The sequence below is a fragment of the Calliphora vicina genome, chromosome 2, assembly GCF_958450345.1.
Source record: "Calliphora vicina chromosome 2, idCalVici1.1, whole genome shotgun sequence".
Classification (NCBI taxonomy): Eukaryota; Metazoa; Arthropoda; class Insecta; order Diptera; family Calliphoridae; genus Calliphora; species Calliphora vicina.
Genome location: NC_088781.1, coordinates 45,306,048 through 45,327,529, shown reverse-complemented (window position 1 = coordinate 45,327,529; position 21,482 = coordinate 45,306,048). Strand labels below are relative to the sequence as shown.

Here is a 21,482-nt window from a genome sequence, read left to right as displayed (position 1 = left end):
CTGGACACGTAGTTAATATGCTGATGTTAAAAATTTTATCGGAACTTCTTCGGAATATAGTTTTATTGCAATTTAGATAATTTCATTACAAATATTCTACGATATTTTCCGACAAGGTGTAATTGAGCTACGGAACCTCAATCAAGGCAAAAGTATAGCCGATGAACTGTCCAGAAGGAGTGAGATGGTGGAGGAAGAGGCGAATGAAACCTTATCTGGTATTTCCAGCAGAAACTGCACATAACAGATGGATCAGAGAATCCCAATTGTACTATTGCGAGGTCGATCTAGTCCGTATATGATGCCGGCAGGACGAATCAACTTATTGGTTCAAATATTATAGGGCACTGCATAATTGGAACACATGCTAGGAAGTTGTCAAAGCGAAGAAGAGGAGGATACTGTGTTCCATCTTTTCTGTTATTGTCCGGCTCCGGTGTTGAATGAGAAACCTGCAAAAAATTGTCTTCGGGACTATCTATATACAATTTTTATACTGTCCGGAAAGATAGCTTAATGAAAAACCGTGTAAAGTAAAATTTGGCTCACTTAAGCGGTCATAACACCCCCCAGACCTATGCAAACTTGGCCATTTCAAAAAAAAATAAGTTTGAGTAAAAAATTCTAAAAAGGCAAAGCAGCCATCCTCGAAAGAGCTCCAGATTTGTATAACCCTATATGTTTCTTAAATAATTACAAAGTTTTTTTACTATCACACGGTAAATAATGTCACACACAGTAGGCACTTTTCTAAAAAAAAATCAGTTTTTGGAACACATTTTCCCCGGTTTAGGAATATCGGTATTTGATTTAAGGATAATTGAATCTATATTAGTTTCAAATTTTGTTATGATGTCTTTAACCGTAAAAATTTTACATTAGTTCAAATTTTATATTTATTTATTTTTTAAGTTTTTAAGTAAAAATGTCATCCCAAAAATTTATAGAATTATTTAATTTTACTAAAATATCAATCTTCAAGTCCTAAAAGGTTTTCAAAAATGTTAGCAAGTTTTTTTTTATTTTATTTAGAATTTTATCGCCAATGGGGGCCTCCGTAGGCCCACCACATCTAAAAAAATCATAAAAATATTGAGCAAAATTAAAAAAAATAAATAAATAAACCTAAATATATATTTCTTCAACTAATAGAAAACCCTGTTTTTCTTCGAAATCTTGGTTTTTTGAGAACCGGCTAATTTAAAATGTGGATTTTCGGTTAACCGGTTTTTATCACTCGGTTAGCCGGTTTTTAAAATTTGGGACTAAAATTAATAAATCTCACGTTTTTGTTCAATTTTAATATTCATTGATACATATTATTGGTCTGATTTGAACCCTAAACTGCTGATTTACAAAACAAACCTCTTTAGATTAATATTTTTAATAATTACAATGATTCTAAATAGTAGAGAACGATGAGTTTACTTAAAAACATTTTATGTTTATATGACGGTTAACCGGTTTAACCGGCTTTTTCGATGTCGGTTAACCGAAAAACCGGTTTTTTAAAAAAGGCCAATTTTCGGTTAACCGACAAACCGGTTTTTTATAAACACTATTTTTAATGTTTTTTTAATTTAAAAAAAAAAATTATTAGTTAGAAAATTATATAACAAAAAAATGTCGGAAAAAACCAACCAATTGTAGAGGGAATGTAAGAAAGAAAAGATAAACTCACTGTTTATTGTTGGAGTTTTGTTTAAGCGTTGATATTTTTAGAAATAAAGCTCGAGTGTCTGTAATTCTCATTCACTCTATAGCATGATTTGTATAATATCTTCAGTTTTTCTAAAGCCTTTTTGGGAAGAGGTTTCCTGACGATCTGGCCTAAGCAACCAGTTAAATGCGCATTGGAACTAGCTTATCCCCCAACAATAAATGTCAGTTAATTTATCAATAATTGGGAAATTTAGCACAATTCTTACTATAATAAAAAGTTTTTTGTTGATGAAAAAAAAAAATTCGAACAAAAAATATTGGAACAATAATATAATTAATTAATAAAAGTTCATTATGAATAAAGGGGTTAATGTTTAACTTACCATAAGATCTGCATTGAAGATTACTTAGATTTTTGTATACCTATTTTGCATACCTATTCGACACAATTTTTTTAATTATTTATTTCTTTATATTTATTTATTAATTAATTAGATTTTACATTTTTTCTTATTCACTTTTTATTTAAAATAAATAAATTGCTCTGCTTTTTCCCCTAAATTTTATTTTGAGTGCTTTTTAAAATTTATAAAAATTTTAAATATATTTTTTTTATATTAAACACTTTCTTTAAATTTCTTTATTTCACACAAATTGTATATACATATAGGTATAAGTGTGTTAATTATGGATAAATTGCTCTGCTCTTTTTTCCTTAAAAACCTTTTCAACATTATGTATCAATCATATTTAGCAAACTTTTTTATTTTAATTTTTTTAATTAATTATCTTTGCTATTTAATTTTTTTTATATTTTATTTAAATTATATTAATTATATATTAATTTCAATTTCCTTTATTTATTCACTTATTCAAATTATTTACATATTCAAATTTCACCTTTATTTCCGCTTTGCACTTATTGCTGTAACCAAATATCCGTTACACTTTATTTACAAAAACACTTCAAAACAAACTTTTTGACGTAACTCTATTACTATTCATTTATTCTATTGCTTTTACTTTACTTTCTTTACACTAGATGACCGGAACCTAACAACATCAAAAGCCCGCGAACTTTTGACAAACCAGAACTTGTACAAAGAGGAAGAAAAAGAACTAACAGCAAAAAAAACGACAAATTGTTAATTTTTTGCACCAACATTTTCATATTAAATTTTACACTTTGCAACAAACTAACTATTTACACATATCAAACAAGTGTTTAACTTCATGTGTATACACTTTTTTCTTTTGAAATTTATAATTAAATATATTAATTTATTAATTTAATGTAACACCTTCCACTAAGACATTCTAATTCAACAACTAAAAACCGCGGACTAAATGACAATCCAATAAGACAATAGAGTTGTATTCTTTAGTTGAAAGTGTTATAAAAATCTTCTATTTGTTATATTTTGGCAGCTCTGCTGTTGTTTTGTTTTTGTATATACGCCTTTGACAGTTCTTGGGCATACAACAACTACTACTACCACTGTAAACAAAACAACATATAAAAAATCCTTTTTTTGTTAAAATTTTTGCATTTATTGTTTTTCGATTTTTATTAATTAAAATTTACTCGAAATTATAAGGCAACTACAAATCTAAAGTGTTTATCGTATAGACCATTAATTGCATAAAGAATTTTGTGTAATTGTACAATTAATAGTATTATTACAAAACAAGGCATTTTATAAATAAATGGCAACCAATTAAAATAATTATTTTTTATCTATACCCAAACAACAAAGGATTATTTATTGTGTTAATATTTTTTTTTGTTTGGAAGTCAATGTAAATATGTGAGTTTTATTTAATTAAATGTATTTAAAAAAATAAGGGTTAAAAAAAACATAATAGAAATAATGTGACATTCTGGATTTTTTTTTCACCCGCACCCGCTTTTTTTCATCCGTGTCCGTCGTCTTGGCTGGCGGTCGCCATCGTCCGTTCCGCTGCTATCATCGTCGTTCTGTCGCCGTATCCCGCTCTCTGCCGCAGCACCACACTCACTGCTGCTGCTTTTTTCCCCAAGAAAACCGGGTTCGTGGTATTTATGCGAACTTTAAAAAAAACGAATATGCGAATTTTTGAAATTTCGTTCGTTTTGTCATCTCTAAAAAAGTGCTGCCAAATTTAGTTTGCACAAACAGAGTTGTATTTTCGTACTTTTTATCAAATTAGTATTAAAATTTTAGTACTCTTTCATACAAACAAGTTAATCTACTACCTTTTATGTTTAACCCTGTGTGTTTTGCTGCCGGTAAATATTTGCGCGTTTCTCAAAGAAAAACAAGTAAATTTAACAAAAATTAACAAAATCTTTATTAAAATAAACGAAAAATACTTTAAATTATAAAAATCCAAATCAAGTGATAGTATTGTGACAATTTCCAACATGTCCGGCAGTCCGTTTGTAAGCAAACGCGGTTTGATTAAGCCACAAACACCACAACGTGTTGGAGCAATGTCTGCGGCAGGAGGCAATGATTCTTTAAATTATTCCATCACCTTAATGCCCACCGAATTGCAACGAATGCTAGACCAGTCTAATTTAAATTCAAGTGCATTGGGTTCATCATTCCCTGGAGCCGGTGGTGCGGACAATCAAAGTATGTGTGACCGTTCCATTATGGAACAGACAAACATGGATGTATTTAAAGAGAGAGCTGATATGTTATTTCCACAATTCTTGGAAGTTTTACAAGCACGCACCAACGATTCGGAGGTGTTTGATACTATTCAAGATCTAATACACACTTGTTCGGGTGTGGTGGAGGAGTGCCAAAAAGACAATATGAGGCCAGGCGAAAGAAAAGCCAATAGAAAAACTGAATGGTTGGAAAGAGAGTGCAAGACTTGGAAATTATTGTATGCTTTATACAAAGATCGTATTTTAATACAAAATGGTGAACAGGGTATGGATTATGATGGCACAACTTTGGGAGGCTCGGAAAAGGAGGTTATTGCTCAACTTTATAATTGTAATTCTACATTGAGAGAATACCAATTGATTATAGATTGGCTGGAGGCATGTTACGATGGTAAACTATTGGGACCCCAGGTGGGTCATACCACCGACCGTACTGTGGGCTGGGAAAATACTCTTTTCCAATTGAAAAAACAACTGCACATTGCTTTTGGCTCTGGAGCTGAAATTGTCAAGTCTTTAGATCCCGATGCACCAATTAGAGAGAAAAAACCTTTGCATGCTTTAGATGAAGAAGATAATATGCGTTTGTCACGTTGCATATTCCAGGAGATACGTCAGGGACGCATAGATGAGGCCATGGCCTTGTGTAAGTATTGTGGTCAAACCTGGAGAGCAGCAATTTTAGAGGGTTGGCGTCTACACGAAGATCCCAATTATGACACTGTTCAGTCCAATAGCAAAGAAAAGCTTTCCATTGAGGGTAATCCCAGAAGAGATATATGGAAAAAATGCGCCTGGATGATGGCCGAATCGAAGAAATTTGATGAATATACCAGAGCCATAGCGGGAACATTCTGTGGCCACTTAGAGTCACTCAAGACTCTACTTAACAACTCTTGGGAGGATTTATTGTGGGCATATTTAAAGGTACAAGTCGACATTAGAGTAGAAAGTGAAATACGTGCCTGTTGCATGAAATCATATCACGCTTTACCCGATGCCTACTGGAATTCGAAAATGTCAATGGAGCAGATATTCGATGAACTATTAGTGCATAATGATGCAGACGTACGTGATTATGCTCAAAGTAAGGTCGGAGTCATACAAAAATATTTAGTACTCGATAATATTACAGAACTTTTACAAGAAATGAGTAGATGGATAGACGAGGAAAAGTCTTTGGGTGAAAATGAAAAGACTTTAGGTCCTCATATGCTGAGATTCCTGACACACATAGTATTATTTATGCGCCAAATAGGTCGCGTGGATAAGGAGGAGAATGCTGACCGCATTATATCGGCCTATGTAGAGTGTTTAATACAAATGAAGGACTCCCAATTGGTGGCCTTCTATACAGCTGCTTTGCCACAAAAACTGCAAATTGTGTTGTACTCAAAGTTCTTAGAAGCCATAACAGACACCCAGCAACGTCAACAGGCCTTAGAGGAGGCCATGAATGCCGGTTTAGATGTAGAAAATATCACCCGCCATACGGTGGAGAATATAAGCCAACGACAACTTTCCGAGGCAGATATGGAGCAGCAAGAATCTCTGCAACAGGGTGATATATCCGAATTTGATCAACATAAAATCAAGGCCTTAGAATGGTTGACCTTCTTGCCCACCCAACGCGGTGAACTACTCTGGCAGGGCAATGCTATGATACGCTACTTTTTGGCCGAAAACAAATTGGAATGTGTACGCTCGGTTTATAATATGATACCACCTGATTCTCTTACACAAATTATTAATATTTATGGTTCAAAGGATAATTTCCCTTGTCGTGAAGACTGTAGCATTAAGGAATATATTAGTTATAAAGTTTACTTGGCGGCTATAGATGCTTTCAATGCATGGTCACGTTTATATCACAATCGTCCCAAGGAACCTCAAACGGTTAGTGCTGGTGCCAATTTTACAGAGCGTATAGCGTCAGAACACAAGGAGCAAGTGTATAGGAATGAGTTGAATAGATGGAATGTATCGTTAGAGGAACAGTCTAAAGGTGAGATGAGATTACTTTTATAAACCCTCTCATATTTATTCTAGTATCTCCAAAAAAAATTATAATTTCGAATATTATTATTTTGTTTATCTTTCTTTCAGTTTGTCGTGATGCTCTCTACAACATTCTGTTATTCCCCGAAAAAGGTTGGCTTATCGATCCCGATACTCCCAAAGATCCTGCCGATATACCCGAAGTTGTTTGGGAAAATCGTCAAATACAATTGGATAAAATACGTAGAATATGTATACCGGAAGTTGTGTTGCTCCTACACAAGGTATTACATTTATCGGAAGACTATCAGGGTTGTGTTAAATTGGCCGATGAAGTAGCTTCTGAAAATCGTCAAATACATCTAGTCTATACGAAACATAAATTGGCAGAACTATTGTCCAAACTGTCTGAATCTTCTTTGGAATTGTTGAATAAGAAATTAGATCCCTGGGGTTATCCAGCAACAGTTTAATATTTTTTTTTTAATTTTAAATAAAATAAAGAAAGAAATCATATTGTTAGTATTAAGTTTTTTGTTAAAAAAAAGAGAAAATAAATTTAATAAAAATAAATTTTGAGATAAATTTGTATTAAGAGATGTCTTTTAGAGAACCACAGCTTCGAAATAATTCAATTTGAGCTTAATTCATTAAAATCTTAATTTGGAATTAAATAATTTCAGCCTTTCATTACATAAATCCATTCCATCGAATTATTTAGCTTCATTCAAAGACTTCTATTTAAATAGAATTAAGTCATCGTTGAATTAATTCATAACAAAATTCATTCAACCGTTAAATTATTCAATTGTTGTTAATTTCAATCTATACAAATTAAAATATTTTATCTTCATTCAGTTTTGTATATAATCATTTACAAAATTAATTGAAAAAAATTATCTAAAGCATTTATGTAATAGATTTGAATTAAAGAAATTGATGATTTAACAAGTAATTAACTCTAAAGAATGAATTGGAATTAAGACAACGAATTAATTCGTGCTGAATGCCTTATTGGAGTTATTAAGAGAATATATTTGACTTTGAATATTGAACTAAGAATTAATTCTTTCGATTCTTTGTCCAGAAAACACTTGGGCATAGATAATTATATAAGGAGACGAGACACCTAGGCATAAATAAGTTTTGTTAATATTTTTAATTTTGAAACAAACAAAATCAAAAAAATTTTTCAACTTTTTCTTTATATTTTCTATACAACTTTTCTAAGCTTATACTTTTTTGTGTAAAGAACCACGCACATCTTCATTTATGTATCGTACGGTTTATCAAAAGGGCTGTTTTTCGGTGTTTTATAGTGTCGGTGGTCGTCCTTTGAGTAATTGGGCCATACATGTAGGATTTTTTTTATTTTCGTAATTTTTATTTGCATTATTTTGATCTTTTATTTTTCTAGACCCAAAACGGTTACGTTAAACGTGTTTTAGATGATGATATCAAATCAATGGTTTTGGAGATCATGGGAAGCAACGTTTCCACCATGTTTATAACATGTCCGCGAGAACCCAAAAAAGAATTGGCCATAAAATTGCCATTCTTAGTGTTGCTGGTTAAAAATATGCATAAATATTTCACATTTGAGGTGCAGGTAAGTGGAGTTGAAAATATATGTACATGGATAGGAAGTGGATAGCTGTAAATAACTACATAAAGGCAAAATTGTTTTCAAAAGTAAAATATGTTGAGATATGGTTGATTTTGTTTACTAGATCAGGCCAAAAAACAAATTGTGGAGATTTTTGGCTATCCTCGGCTTTTCGATGCATTAAAATTCGAATTCTATAGTAGTTTAGAATCCAGTGTTGTGCCAAGAAACACCGATGATCTGCTGCCGCTGCAATAGATAAATGACTAATCGTGAAATTGTGACACTCTCTTCAATTAAGTTCTTATTCAACCCAATTAGGAATAAAAATTCCCCGGCAGTTTTTCCCCTTTTCTCATTTTTCCTATACAAATTCAATGGGAAAAAAACTTCATAATTGGGCTGATTAACTTTCGGAGTTCTTATTAACTCTGAGACATCGTAAAATTGATTCATGTTTGGGTATTAGTTACACACATTGAATTTGGAATGAATATTTGGCGAGAACTTTTCTTGTTGTTTTAATCTTGACGATTATTCCAATTAAATGTTGAGAAGTTCGATCGCAAAATAACTGTTATATAAGATTCGAACACATCAATTTTTGTAACCATTTAAAAACATTTACCTGCTCAATGTTTTCTTCAGATTCTAGATGACCAACATTTCTTTCGCCGTTTTCGCGTATCAAACTTCCAAAGTAAAACATCGGTCAAACCTTTTTACACTTCCATGCCCATGGGTATGTCACAGGGTTGGAATCAAATTCATTTCAACTTAGCTGATTTCACACGACGAGCTTACGGCACAAATTACATTGAAACTGTGCGTCTACAAATCCATGCCAATGTAAGAATACGGCGCATATATTTTACAGATCGTTTGTATCAAGAACATGAATTGCCCAATGAATATCGTTTGATACAACAGCCGAAAACAAAACGATCCATTAACTGGGGAGTGCCAGCTGCCAGACCACCTTCACCGCTCTCACAACGTTTGAATGAAGCAAGCGGTGTTACAAGTGCAGTAGACGCTAGTAGTATGGGGGTAACTGAAGTATCCCCGGAAAAGAATGAAGAACATTGAACCATCTACATATTTGTTTTACAGTTAATTTTTTAAATAAAACTCTATTTTTTATACTTTTTCCTACCATCTTATATTTGTAAATCATTTATTTAATTTAAAAGATAATTTTTTTTTCGTAATGGAAAAAAAAGGAATTTAAACAGCAAAGTAAATATTTCAAAGACTTATATATACACAAATGCTCTATTGTCTAATGCTATTCTCTTGGGCGACATCATGGGCATCACCAGCCGCCATTTGTAGCAAATCATTGTCTATATTTTTCAAGGCATTTTGGTATTCAGTAATTTCTAAAGCCTCCCACTCAGCTTTAAATGCAGCCTTGGGATCCTGGGGCATAGTCATAGCGGCACCAGTCATAGCATCTGCTTGGGCTTGAGTTTGATCAGCTTGATTGTTTTCACCTAATACCAGGGTGTAAATGGACCTCAAACCAAACACGTTTAAGAAATACCAAGAGGCTGAAGAAACCCAAGCAGCATCTAGAGAAGCCAATTCCACACCTCTTTGCAACATGGGCTTAAATCGTAAGGTCAAGGGGAAAGGTACTTTGGTGGTTACAAAACCCGAAAACATCCAATTAATCCAACCGCCTATGACCACCATGGGTAAAACATTAATGAAATTACCCTTTAACATATCTGTCAACATGGCGGTGGAATTCTGGGCCACTGGTGCTCTTTTTTGTGTCTTGAAGTAACCAGTCTCCTCGTTATTGAAGAAGTTCTTACGCATGGCAAAGGAATGGGCGGTCAAGTATTTACCATTTTCCCGTAACAAGCGTGCCCTTATCATGGCTTGACTGTAATACAAATATATATATTTAAAGTAAAATTAATATCTTAAAAACATTTTTCCAACTCACCTATCTTGTATTTGGGTTATTTCAGCCTTTTTCTGTGACGCTATCAGTATGGATACATAGTGCCGTAAAATACCAATAAAGAAGGCGATTAAAACTATAGGTAAAAAGACCCACACTCTTATATTGGGATCAATTAATAACTCCGTCATTGTTTTTTGTCGGTTTCGAGACGATTTTAATTAATTTTTCCTCAATTTTCCTAAAAAAGTAAAATTTTCTATATTTCTTCCTCTACCACCATACAATCAGACCAGTCACTAATTAAGAGAAGTCAAAGTTCTGTCAAATAACTAATGAAAATAATAATCATTCACAATAATTGTGTCAGTTTGATTTAGTAAACAGAGAATAGCAAACCGGCAGCTGACGCGTGCCGCAATTTGTATACCAGTCTCTCGAGAAATGTTTTTTTGATTGATAACATAATTTTCAATCGCTGATAGAAAATTGAAGACCTTAGTGGTATTATTTATAATTTTTTTCATATTTAGGTCATTCAAATACATCATTTGATTAATTTGTAATTATTTGATAATTTTCAATCCATTTTAAGTATAAATTTTGAACCTGGTATCATATAATAAATTACTTAAAAGAATTTAGACTAGAAATATGATAATTAAAAATAATAAATATATATTTGTGAACGAAATAAGGATATTTGGTAAATTTAGACATAGTTTGGTCCATTTTGAAATCCGGATTCCGGATTCGATATCAAATTATTCAGTTTTAAACAATTGTGATGATTTTGATCGATTTAAAATATTATTTTTAAACCTGTACCTCGTTTCTATATTGTATGTGAGAATCTTTTCATTTAACATTTTTATAAACCTCTTGTTAATCATAAGAGGAGTTAGGAGTAAATCGTTTAATGTGTCTGTACTTTCAATGTATTCAGTTTGAACATTATCTAAATCATTCTGTCAAAAACTGAAGTTTTAAATTTTATATTCGACTCGAAAACTTTTTACAAGTTATAGAAAGTGGATACAATTTTTGAAAGATTTTATTTACCATATAAAGGTTTTACTGTTATCAAACTATTGTGAATTATTGTTTGCATAATTTCCCCCTCGCAATATAACAAAGAATACGCTTTTTTGACAATTCACATTGATTTTTTTGTGTGTTGTAAAAAATCGACTTTTCCTGTCAAATAGAATTGAAAGCGGCAATTTTTTTGTTGAAAGAATTTTATTTTCTCATATTTTCCTACGGATTTTTGTTAACTAAAGGCTTGTAAAGGTATTTTTGTTTATACATAATCACTACCAAATATTACTATTATATATTTTAATGTAGAAAAGAGCTATGGATAAACCTGATGCAGGACAAAATAATCAAAACTCTGTTCCTCCAGCAGAACCGGCACAAACAAATTTGCAAGCTAATGTCAATAATAACTTGAATCAAACCGCAAATGCACTGCAACAAATTAAAAAACCAAGAAGTGATTTAAATTCTTTACCTACGCGACAATATCTCGATCAGACAGTAGCGCCCATCTTATTGCACGGCTTGCAAACTTTGGCACGTGAACGGCCACCAGATCCAATTAGTTTTTTGGCTTCGTATCTCCTTAAGAATAAGAATCGCTGCGAAGAAGCCATACCAGAGAATGTATAAAGTAGTTGAGATGAGAGTACAAGAAAGAATATGCCCTACGGCAGGGATTTGCAGATGAAGTTGGTGTATTTTTCCTACTCTCTTTTTTTTATTTTGTAATAGTTTCTAAGTTATATATTTACAAAATTCTTAGTTCTGTAAGTTTGAGTTTCATTTTGTGCATTCTTTAGCGGAAAACGAACTAATGGCATATGCAAAAGGTAATGAGGAAACATTTTGTTGGCTTGTTGGTTGCTACCAAAAAAGTTTTCTATGGAATTTTTGGAGTGTTTATTTTTTATAAGATACCTTTTCATATGTACTTAAATGGACTGTATGTTTTAATGCATATGCAAGTGTGAAATAAATATTTAAAATACCTATGTTTAGATTTGAAATTGCTGACTAATCAATATTTGTTTTGTAATTGAAGAATACGTTGATTGCTAAACAATTGTGGTAAATATTGATTTTCAATATAAAGATCAACATTTTGTTTAGGCAAAATTAGTTGTTACATAAAGAATTGTTACATAGTTGGAAAAAATATATTGCACACGAAGTCTGGCAAAGTAAAAAAATATAACTTTAGATCTAGTTTGTGGGTTAAAGTCTTCTATTTTATTGGTTAAACGTAGCTTAAACATGACATTTTATTTTTCACATGTAGGCTTAACTGAGCAGTATTGCTTTGTTAATCCCCAGCATAAAAATGATAGGGGAGTCAGAATACTAACAGATAAAATAAATCAATATTTTTACTTTATAGTGAATGAAACACTTGTTGATTCTCAACAATTGGAAAATTTTCAAACATATTAAGAAACAAACATTTTCCAATAAGGACAAAACTTGTCATATATAAAACAAGTATCAGACCGTGTTCTTACATGCTTTTCCAATATGGTTTGTTAGCAAGAAAAGAAAATAGGCTCAATGAAAATTAAACTAAAACAATTTTTCTTTTCTACTAAAATTCTCATTTTCAATTTCTTCTTTATTTATTTTTCGATTCTCAAGTAATTTATCAGCGCCAACTATTTTTTCCCAAACTATTCATCTGCCTCAACTTCACTTACACCAAACATGCCAGCCATTAAGCAGCCATAGTTAAGAGCATTTGCAGTGGTAACTTCCATGGGTGGGGGTATATGGCCCTCATCGCCTTGATACACATAGGGAAGACGTAAAATCCAATAAGCACTCTGTGATAGTTTCGGAGGTTCGGGTAAGCCCATTACAAAATCTCTATCTCCCGTACGTACTTTAGGATCTAAAGAGACATTGACAGGAGCTTTCGGTGTGACCACATGAACACGCATCAATTGAGCCACATTAAAGTTTTTGGTGCGGCAGGGACAGGGGAAATACAGAGGCATATTATTGTAAACCACTTTGCTGCCGCTGTCACGTAAAATTCCTAACAGGAACAAAACAAACAAAATTGGTATAGATTTTTCTTTACAACAATAACTTATTCTACAAACCTGAACCTCCTCTTAAAATCTTATCTGGTGCCGACATCATAAATCTGTGACCTCTGGGACATTCATACTCAAAGCCCACAAATATTTTCAACACAAACACTTCACCCATTTTACGGTATCTGGTCTTTTCATAAGCCCACTGGGCCGAATGCTCCAAACGTACTTGAACATCCCAGGGCAATAGAAAATTAGAGCCCGACAAAAATCCCGATTGAAAATGTTCCTGCAAACCATTGCTATGACTGTAAACCGAACTCGAACCCACACAGCACAAAGACCAACTGGGAAATTGTGGCAGCAATCCAATCGGGCTTTCGGTATGCATCATACCCGGCAAATATTCCGTAGTTGAGGGTTGTCTCACTATAGATCTTTCTTTTTCATCATCTTCAGAGTCTCTATCTTTAACTTTTAGGATCAATTCATTTAGAGCTTCTACCGAACTATTAATATCATCGTTATCTTGTTCGTCTAGGTTATTTAGATTTTCCATAGATACCGAAAGACTTAGATTGGTATGAGTGCCTTGTGAGGCGGTTAAAGGTTGCGAATTATTGAGAGCAAATTGCTCTTCATCGGGAATGTTTGACACACAATTCGATTGCATATCAGGTTGTTCGTTAATGATGAGTTTGGGAAAACCAATATCGAATTCGGCAGCTCTAAATAAAAGTAATAATTGTTTTTTTAAATGGTATAAGATTTAATTTAAGATGGTTTAAATAGTGTTTAATAAGCACGTATGCTTTCTATAAATCAGGTGATTAAATATATTTAAATTATTTCTCATTGATTTATCACACATTAGAAAATTAATTGAAGTAGTTTTAACTACTCCAGTGATAGATGAAAAATCTAACAAAAATAAGTAAAAATTCTTCCAATTATATTATGAAATTAAAAACCTTTTCCACTTACCTATAATCATTAATCGATGGCTCAAATATGGCAAAATGTATTCTCTTCACTTTTGCACATAAATTACAATTACTCGCCATATATTCATAAAATTCATAGTTAGCTATCCTAATGCTGTAAGGATCCTCTCGTCTTCCCTGGGACTTGCCACAATTACAGGCCGATATGAATATTAAATTACTGGTATGCTCGGTGGGATCTTTAGCTGTATGCTTGGCTCTAGCACATGGATTACCCCTTAAACTAGGATATTCACATTGTTCTTTGCCACATTTCCAGCAAGTCTCACACATTTCACGCAGTTTTGCTTCATTAGTGGCGGTATCTGGACCGCGAGCGTATTTCATATATAACGTAACGGCTTCTTCGACCTTTAAATTAAAGGATATGGGTTAAAAACTTGAAAAATTTAGGAGATATTTAAGATTTAAAACTATAAAATTAAAAAACTTACCAATTTCTTATGCACTATACCACTGTAGTAAGTTAAAGTAGGATTATTGTACATGGAAAAAGCCTTCTGCAGACCAATATCACAGCAAGCTTTAAAAAATCTGTAAAATAATCGAATTCTTTATATAAAAACCCAAAATAATAAAGAAAAATCATACTCGCTATCATAGTTTAAGATTTTATCAAAATTTTCCAAATAAGATTTCTGAAATATAATAAAAACATTAATATTTAACAAAAACAAATTAATTAAAAAGATTTACATAATCAGGATCATTCGCCTCAAATGATTTATTATCAGGATTTTCTATAAACAATTTATGCAACATTTTAAAAGTCTCAAACCAAGGTTTAAAAGGTAAAAGCTAAATAAATGAAAAAAATACAAAAATTAATGTTTCTTTAAAATCGTATAAACAAAATCTTACCACAAAGTGATTTTTGCCTTTAAATTTGGTTAAATTATCATTAAAACCCACATCGAAAGCTTGATCTACATGCTCTTTCAATAAATCTTTAAATTTGCGATTTTTCACATACAAATCCTCAAAAGATTCGGATTTATTTTCGCAATTGTTTAAGTTTAAAGGTTTGCCAAAGCCCTAAAATATACGGATATTAAGTAAGTAGATATTAAAAATTAAATTAAAACACCACCTACCTTAAAAGGCAACAAATCATCCAAATCCTCATCATCTTGGGTAAAATTGGGTTTCTGTATTAATTCATGCAACATTTCTACTGATTTCAATAAAGGATCTTCTCTTAATTTATCATTTAAATTATAGTACACGAAACGTAAATTGGCGGGTATAGAAAACAAGGAATTGTTACTATTATTAACCACCACGAATTCATTGCGCAGCATTTTATATATATTATCCTCAACATCAAATTCAGATTTTGAAATGGCTTCTTTATTTTTTTCTAAATGATAAATATATTATTTTGAAAAAAATCTAAAGAATTTCATTTAATTAAAAACTTACCATGACCATTAGGCAAATTTTCGAATAAAAATAAAAGCCTAGGAGAACATAATCTGGCACATTTGCCCAGCAAAAAACCAGTGCTAGTATTTTTCATTAATTTTGGCAAAAACTTTAAAACATGATGGTCTCTGCAAAATATGAATAAAAATAAAAAACTTTAACTCCTAAAAATAGTTCTATTTTTACCTTATAATCTTTAAAGCCTTAAACATGCCCAACAATGAAGCATCAAAGGTGACACTTAATTCCACAAACACTATTAAATGACATACTTGTGTGGCAAACAGAAACATGCGCGCAAAACGATTACGCATCTTTTGATGAAATGTTAGAAACTGATCAAATGTTTGTTGTTCCAACTCTTCCAAAAGCATTTTTTGCATGCAAGCCACATCGTAAGTGGTCTCAAAATGTAAAAATAATATAGATTCCATAGGTTTATAATAAAATTGTATTTGTCCCTAAATTAAATAAAATTAAAACTTGTATAGCGATTAAAACACCAATACCTCAAGCAAAACGTACCTCTTTTGGCTCATGTTTTATCAGACTTGGATGACGGTCTAGCACTTCTAAACCGACCATTTTGTTGCAATCGGGAAATGCAGATTTCCCTATAACACCAACTATTACTAGATTTTTATCATTTTGCATTAACAGTTTACTATATATTATGGAAATTTATAAAATTAGTAAAATATTTTGAAAAAATACTTGTTCTCTAACATACTTAACCTCCTCTGGTATATCAGGATACTGCCATTGCATATATTCCGGCATTTTCTTTCGATTTTTTTATACTATTTAAATTTAAAATTATTTTTTGATAAATAAACTAAGAAATTCATAAATTTATGTTTAAATTTCCTTAAAATATATTCAATGAAAACATTGCATTGCCCAGCTGTTTTTCTGTTTGTTTACAAACAATAGTTAATGGCTGTGAAACGATTTTTATTGTAACGGAAATCAGACATGGGTATATTTTACTAATTTTTATTTTAATAAAACAGAAATATTATTTGAAAAGGGTAAGGTTATTATTATTTTAGAATACCGGTAACGGTAACTTAGCGGTATTATTTTGATAGATTTCAAAACCAAAAATAATAATATGGAATTATTTATTGAATTATTATTTTATTTTCGATTATTTAGCCAGCCTTGAATAAAATAAAGTTTTTAAAATCTAAGATATGTTAAAAACCTCACAACCGCAGTAGCATTTTTCATTTTAGCCAGTTTTCGTTCAATAATTTTGTTTTGTGCAAAAGCTCTAGTTTGATGTTATAGAGATAAAATATTGAAAAAAGCTGACTTTACAAAAACACTCAAATTTGTATCTATATTCTTTCTCAAAGCAAACTGTTTGACTACAATATAATTATAGATTATTATATTATTAATCAACTGCACAAATCGGTTATAAATCCATATATTTACTTGTGATGTATTGAAACCCACCTTTTTATAACAGTTTATTATAGTAGTAATAACTGTTATACAATAATCAATAAATGCAACCTTGCATGGAATTAATATATATAGAAGCTTCGTTGTATGAAATTTATTGTTGTGTTACAAACATCTGTATTTATTTTGTGAAATTAGAAAAAAAATCACGAAAAAGCGTAAATTTTCAATTATTTTTGTTAAAAATCAGAACAACTAATAATACATTTATTATAAACCAATAAAATGGGATGTGATGGAGGTACTATACCCAGACGCGATGAGTTGGTGCGCCTAAAAAAGAAACCAGAACAGGTAGAGTTTATTTACCAACAAGACACATTGCCTTGTTCCAATACTTATATATTTATCCAGGATTTTCCCTAAAATTAAATACTCTGGCTTTATTTTCAGAAAGACAAAGATGCTGAACGTGAATTTCGTTGGCTGCACTGTGCCTTAACCCAGCAACGTCTGCAAGAACCCATTGTTATGTGTGGTTTAGGGCGTTTGTATTCTAAGCAAAATGTCATTGAACAATTGTTGGAAAAGGATAAAATGCCAGAAGCAGTTAAGCACATTAAAAATATGAAAGATATTAAAGAGTTGAATTTAACACCCAATCCTGCCTTTACTGAAGAAGACAAAACCGAAGGTTTACTAGATACCAGACATGCTCCCTATGTTTGTAAATTGATTGGCTTGGAAATGTCTGGAAAATTTCGTTTTGTAGGGTTATGGACCTGTGGCTGTGTTATGTCCGAAAGAGCTTTAAAAGAAATCAAATGCAGTTCCTCGGGCACTTGTCCAAGCTGTCAACAACCATTTGCCGTGGAGGATGTCATTGTCTTAAATGCTAGCGATGAGGATTTGGAATTGATGAAAGTTAAAATCGAAATGCGACAGGCTAAAAAGAAAGCTAGCAAAAAAGATAAGAAAGATAAAAAGTCGAAAGTAAATGGTGCAGAATTGGAAGTAAAAGAAGAAACAAAATCTTCATCTGAAACGCAAGATCCAAATTTACCATCAACCAGCAAATCTGCTGCAGAAGAAACAACAAGCTCTGAATCAAAAGTTAATGGCGCTTCAACCTCTTCATCATCCCAATCAGTTAAACATAAACTTGTAGCTAATCCCAAACGTTTAGGAATCACTTCAGGCGCTTTAGAGGATCCCGAGATAAAACGTTTGAAGACCGATTATAGTGTGGCCAAAGATCCCAAAGCCAGTGATGTCTATAAATCATTATTTACCTCACACAAAAGTGAACAAGAACAGACAAGAGCCCATTGGGTTACTTATAATCCCTTTTATAATTAATCGTTTAATCTAGTGTAATTTAGTTAAGATTCTATAACAATATTATGGAAAATTTAAAAATTTTTTGTTTTGACAAGTAAACTCTGTACATTATTTGCCTGATTAAGGTGTTTAATAATAAATGCATTGCAGAAATAATTCTTAATAAAATTAATAACACATACTTTGTTTGAAATCCCAAAAAACAGATTATTTTTTCAAATTGAAACAGATTATGTTTATAGTCAATAATAGCAAAAAAATAGTTTTGAAAAAATAAATGTTAGTATAATTTTTATGCTAGTGAAAAAATGCTACTGAATCTGCTCTAGTGTCCATGTTCTTGAGCCTTTTTGTGGCTTTAATTGGCTTTAAATTAATAGATACAATGGAAATTTTTGTTCAATCTTCTGTAAAAAGGAATAACTGTTCTAGTATTTGTTTTAATTTATTTATTAATTTTATAAACTTAAAATAAATTAAGCAAATGGTTTCTCTTAATACATATGACCGTATTTATAATCAGAATTAAGCAAAAAACTTTTAAATATGTTGTTTATATGACAATTAATTTAGCTTCTAATAAATATCCTTAAAAAATAAAAACTTATTTTAATAATTTACTTAACAGAAAAAGGCTTATGCTAATTTGAAAATATTTAATTTAATACTAAGCCATGACTTAAAAAATAAAAATTTTATTGACAAATTACTAAAAAAAATTTAAAATTTGAGGCAATTTCTATATTTAATTATTTTGAGTTAAATTTTAAACTTAATATTAAATAAAATACGTAAAATTAATAAAATATGTACGCTTTAGTACATAAACTAAAATTATTCTTCAGTTTCGACTTCTTCTTCGGCGGCATAATCATCGTAATCATCATATTCGGCGCCTTCCAAAAATGGATATTCTGACATTTCAATATCTTTCATATCGGCCATATAGCCGTTATTAACACTGTGGTTTAAAGGTATGGAATTATTAGTGGCATCTAACATTTCAATATCATTCATTTCCTCATCTTCATCGTCGTCTTCTTCGAATTCAGATTCATTCTCATAGGTTTGGTGATTATTTGCATTATTTTGTAAAACATTTTGCTGCACATAATTTTCTTCCTCCTCCTCCTCGTCTACTTGCTCTAATTCTTGTTCCTCTTCAGCCACCAAACCCTGTTCATTTTCTAGTTCTTCATAGTCCTCTTGATTGTTAAAGTCTTGCTGTTGCTCTTCCATAACTTCATTTTCTTCATCTTCCTCCTCCTCCTCTTCTTCAAGTGATTCATTGAGATCATCCTCAACTTGAGTATTTTGTATAGTTTCATTTCCTTCTTCATCATCATCCTCCTCTTCATCCACCTCTTCCTCCATGGTCGGCATTTGTTCAGCATTTTGCAGTTGCTGCTGCTGTTGTGTATTATTTATCATCTGCTGTTGCATTTGCATTAACAATTGCATTTGCTGTATATATTGCTGCTCCTGTTGTATTCGTTCTTCCTCTGAGATTTCTGCATTATTGAATTGCTTATTTTCCTTCATATTATGCAAGAGAGCAGCATGTCGTTGTGTCACATGCAAGGCCAATGAAGTAGCATCCTTATGCAATTCACCGCATACAATACACAGCAATGTTTCATTGGGTACAGTACAGGCCGGCTCTAAGCCTTGTTTTTGAGCCTCTACATGGTGTTGTATATGCTTGTTGAGATAGGCAGCCTGACTATAGGATTTACCACAAATATGACAGGGAAATGGCTTCTCGCCAGAATGAATTTTCATGTGTACACTTAAGCTGGATGCCTGTGTGAAGGACTTATTACAAAGTTTACAATTGAATGGTTTCTCTCCGGTGTGTATCCTCATATGAATGTTAAGACTGCCGGATTGGGTAAAGGATCGATCGCATATGGAACAGGTGAATGGTTTCTCGCCCATGTGACATTTCATATGTTGTACTAATTCCGAGGAACTGGCAAAAGCACTGCGACATATTGAACACTGATAAACCAAGGTTTGATTGTGCATGCTCATGTGTTCTTTAAGCTGAGCTTCATGTTTAAAACTTTTATCGCATTCTGTGCAAGAATAACGGGCGCCATCCTTATGGGTTTTTAAGTGTATGACCAAAGATGTAGAGTTCACGAAACCCTTATCACACAAATGACACTGATGGGGTTTCTTGATGGAATGCGATCTCAAATGGACCATTAAACTACTGGATTGTGTAAAGGCCTTGGAACACAAATCACATTTGTAAGGCTTCTCGCCACTGTGTATACGTATGTGAGTGTTTAAACTGCCAATATGGGTAAAAGTCTTTTCACATATGGAACACTGAAAGGGTTTGTTGGTGATGTGACAGCGCACATGTTTGGACAGATCCCCAGCACTGGGAAAACTGGCTTCACAATGGCTGCATTGAAAACATTTCGGTTCGCCACTTATTAAAGAAGACATTTCAATGGCCGCCTGTTGAGCAGCACTGCGGCGACCTCTTCCCCTTCTCACCGGCTGGGCCATAATGGGAGGCATTGTTGTCTCTACTAAAGGAGGATTTAGGAGTATTATTGAGGTTGACTCTCTGGGATCAGCTACTTTTAAATGAATAGCATTATTTTGGGAGTTTTGAGAGTGTAAAGAAACTGCCTCAACTTCTTCATAAGCAGCCTCCTCCATTACCTCCATAGTAGTATTGTCATCCATAGTTAAGGCAGGTTTAGCCGCCACCAACGACGAATCTCTGGTCATCTCATCTTGTGTGTTTGTGTTACTATTCGTATTTGATGAACTGTCTGACGACGACGATGAAGAACTCGATGAAGACGAAGAACTTGAATCATCATCCGAATCTGAATCATCTGAGTCTGAGTCATCATCCTCTGCCGGTTGACCATTTTCCGGTACTTTCGTTGGTCCTCCTTCTTCGGGTGCCACCAATTCACACAACGGCTCAAATACCCAACTATAGTCTTTTTCATCATCTAATTCCTCTTCGGATTCTTGAGGTTCTGGCAAGTCGGCATGTTTAGTATTGAGATGCTCATACATTAGAAACGGGCTAATGAAATACTCTTCACAACACATACAATGAAATGTTAAATCCGGAGGTTTCTGTGTTGATGTTGGCATATCGGCTACATTGCCGTTGGTTTTGTTTAAGGCACCTTCTGTGATGGGTATTATGGTAAAGGAAAGTTGTTTATTGTGATGATTATTTTGTGTCACAGTGTTAACATACGAATTCATTTGTAAGGCCATGGTGAGGGATTTGAAAAGTTATTAAATGCTGAAAGGAAGAAAAAATATGTTAAATTATTTGTTGTTATAATTTAATTAAATGCTCAGTTAGTTAAATAAATAAAAACAGCCACGATTGTTTTAC

The 21,482-nt window shown here is 32.4% G+C and overlaps 7 protein-coding genes across 7 annotated transcripts; 4 read left to right on the top strand and 3 right to left on the bottom strand.

The window, feature by feature from the left end:
- The first annotated feature begins 3,936 nt into the window (after nt 1–3,936).
- On the top strand, nt 3,937–6,847 carry Nup107 (nuclear pore complex protein Nup107). Its single transcript, XM_065499809.1, has 2 exons — nt 3,937–6,326; nt 6,428–6,847. The coding sequence occupies exons 1-2, from the start codon at nt 4,067–4,069 to the stop codon at nt 6,790–6,792; spliced, it is 2,625 nt and encodes an 874-aa protein (XP_065355881.1). The 5' UTR covers nt 3,937–4,066; the 3' UTR covers nt 6,793–6,847.
- A 652-nt stretch (nt 6,848–7,499) lies between these two features.
- Nucleotides 7,500–9,088, top strand: LOC135951231 (uncharacterized). The gene is made up of 3 exons (XM_065500842.1): nt 7,500–7,675; nt 7,737–7,928; nt 8,574–9,088. Exons 1-3 carry the CDS (start codon nt 7,592–7,594, stop codon nt 9,012–9,014), a joined length of 717 nt encoding a protein of 238 aa, XP_065356914.1. The 5' UTR covers nt 7,500–7,591; the 3' UTR covers nt 9,015–9,088.
- EMC3 (ER membrane protein complex subunit 3) lies at nt 9,077–10,121 on the bottom strand. Its single transcript, XM_065500841.1, has 2 exons — nt 9,883–10,121; nt 9,077–9,819 (listed from the first exon to the last, which is right to left on the bottom strand). The coding sequence occupies exons 1-2, from the start codon at nt 10,029–10,031 to the stop codon at nt 9,201–9,203; spliced, it is 768 nt and encodes a 255-aa protein (XP_065356913.1). The 5' UTR covers nt 10,032–10,121; the 3' UTR covers nt 9,077–9,200.
- Nucleotides 10,122–10,995: 874 nt separating this feature from the next.
- Nucleotides 10,996–11,902, top strand: Dpy-30L1 (Dpy-30-like 1). Its single transcript, XM_065499878.1, has 2 exons — nt 10,996–11,133; nt 11,191–11,902. The coding sequence occupies exon 2, from the start codon at nt 11,200–11,202 to the stop codon at nt 11,512–11,514; it is 315 nt and encodes a 104-aa protein (XP_065355950.1). The 5' UTR covers nt 10,996–11,133; nt 11,191–11,199; the 3' UTR covers nt 11,515–11,902.
- A 611-nt stretch (nt 11,903–12,513) lies between these two features.
- Nucleotides 12,514–16,204, bottom strand: LOC135951306 (nonsense-mediated mRNA decay factor SMG8). The gene is made up of 12 exons (XM_065500928.1): nt 16,074–16,204; nt 15,869–16,007; nt 15,530–15,804; nt 15,341–15,471; nt 15,013–15,278; nt 14,780–14,953; nt 14,615–14,716; nt 14,510–14,556; nt 14,353–14,452; nt 13,899–14,269; nt 12,981–13,642; nt 12,514–12,913 (listed from the first exon to the last, which is right to left on the bottom strand). The coding sequence occupies exons 1-12, from the start codon at nt 16,121–16,123 to the stop codon at nt 12,546–12,548; spliced, it is 2,685 nt and encodes an 894-aa protein (XP_065357000.1). The 5' UTR covers nt 16,124–16,204; the 3' UTR covers nt 12,514–12,545.
- Nucleotides 16,205–16,950: 746 nt separating this feature from the next.
- On the top strand, nt 16,951–18,272 carry LOC135951824 (replication termination factor 2). The gene is made up of 2 exons (XM_065501558.1): nt 16,951–17,110; nt 17,210–18,272. Exons 1-2 carry the CDS (start codon nt 17,042–17,044, stop codon nt 18,113–18,115), a joined length of 975 nt encoding a protein of 324 aa, XP_065357630.1. The 5' UTR covers nt 16,951–17,041; the 3' UTR covers nt 18,116–18,272.
- A 659-nt stretch (nt 18,273–18,931) lies between these two features.
- Nucleotides 18,932–21,368, bottom strand: LOC135950424 (zinc finger protein 768). Its single transcript, XM_065499969.1, has one exon. It carries the CDS (start codon nt 21,356–21,358, stop codon nt 18,932–18,934), a length of 2,427 nt encoding a protein of 808 aa, XP_065356041.1. The 5' UTR covers nt 21,359–21,368.
- Nucleotides 21,369–21,482: the final 114 nt, after the last annotated feature.

Excerpts from the sequence above, each read along its gene's own strand:
- Nup107 (XM_065499809.1), top strand. The coding sequence starts at position 4,067 with ATGTCCGGCAGTCCGTTTGTAAGCAAACGCGGTTTGATTAAGCCACAA. Across the intron at positions 6,327-6,427 it reads GTTAGAGGAACAGTCTAAAG|TTTGTCGTGATGCTCTCTAC; the intron begins GTGAGATGAGAT and ends TCTTTCTTTCAG.
- LOC135951231 (XM_065500842.1), top strand. The coding sequence starts at position 7,592 with ATGTATCGTACGGTTTATCAAAAGGGCTGTTTTTCGGTGTTTTATAGT. Across the intron at positions 7,676-7,736 it reads TGAGTAATTGGGCCATACAT|ACCCAAAACGGTTACGTTAA; the intron begins GTAGGATTTTTT and ends TTATTTTTCTAG. Across the intron at positions 7,929-8,573 it reads ATTTCACATTTGAGGTGCAG|ATTCTAGATGACCAACATTT; the intron begins GTAAGTGGAGTT and ends TGTTTTCTTCAG.
- EMC3 (XM_065500841.1), bottom strand. The coding sequence starts at position 10,031 with ATGACGGAGTTATTAATTGATCCCAATATAAGAGTGTGGGTCTTTTTA. Across the intron at positions 9,820-9,882 it reads ATAACCCAAATACAAGATAG|TCAAGCCATGATAAGGGCAC; the intron begins GTGAGTTGGAAA and ends TTTGTATTACAG.
- Dpy-30L1 (XM_065499878.1), top strand. The coding sequence starts at position 11,200 with ATGGATAAACCTGATGCAGGACAAAATAATCAAAACTCTGTTCCTCCA.
- LOC135951306 (XM_065500928.1), bottom strand. The coding sequence starts at position 16,123 with ATGCCGGAATATATGCAATGGCAGTATCCTGATATACCAGAGGAGGTT. Across the intron at positions 14,717-14,779 it reads AAGGCAAAAATCACTTTGTG|CTTTTACCTTTTAAACCTTG; the intron begins GTAAGATTTTGT and ends TCATTTATTTAG. Across the intron at positions 13,643-13,898 it reads CCATCGATTAATGATTATAG|AGCTGCCGAATTCGATATTG; the intron begins GTAAGTGGAAAA and ends ACTTTTATTTAG.
- LOC135951824 (XM_065501558.1), top strand. The coding sequence starts at position 17,042 with ATGGGATGTGATGGAGGTACTATACCCAGACGCGATGAGTTGGTGCGC. Across the intron at positions 17,111-17,209 it reads TAAAAAAGAAACCAGAACAG|AAAGACAAAGATGCTGAACG; the intron begins GTAGAGTTTATT and ends CTTTATTTTCAG.
- LOC135950424 (XM_065499969.1), bottom strand. The coding sequence starts at position 21,358 with ATGGCCTTACAAATGAATTCGTATGTTAACACTGTGACACAAAATAAT.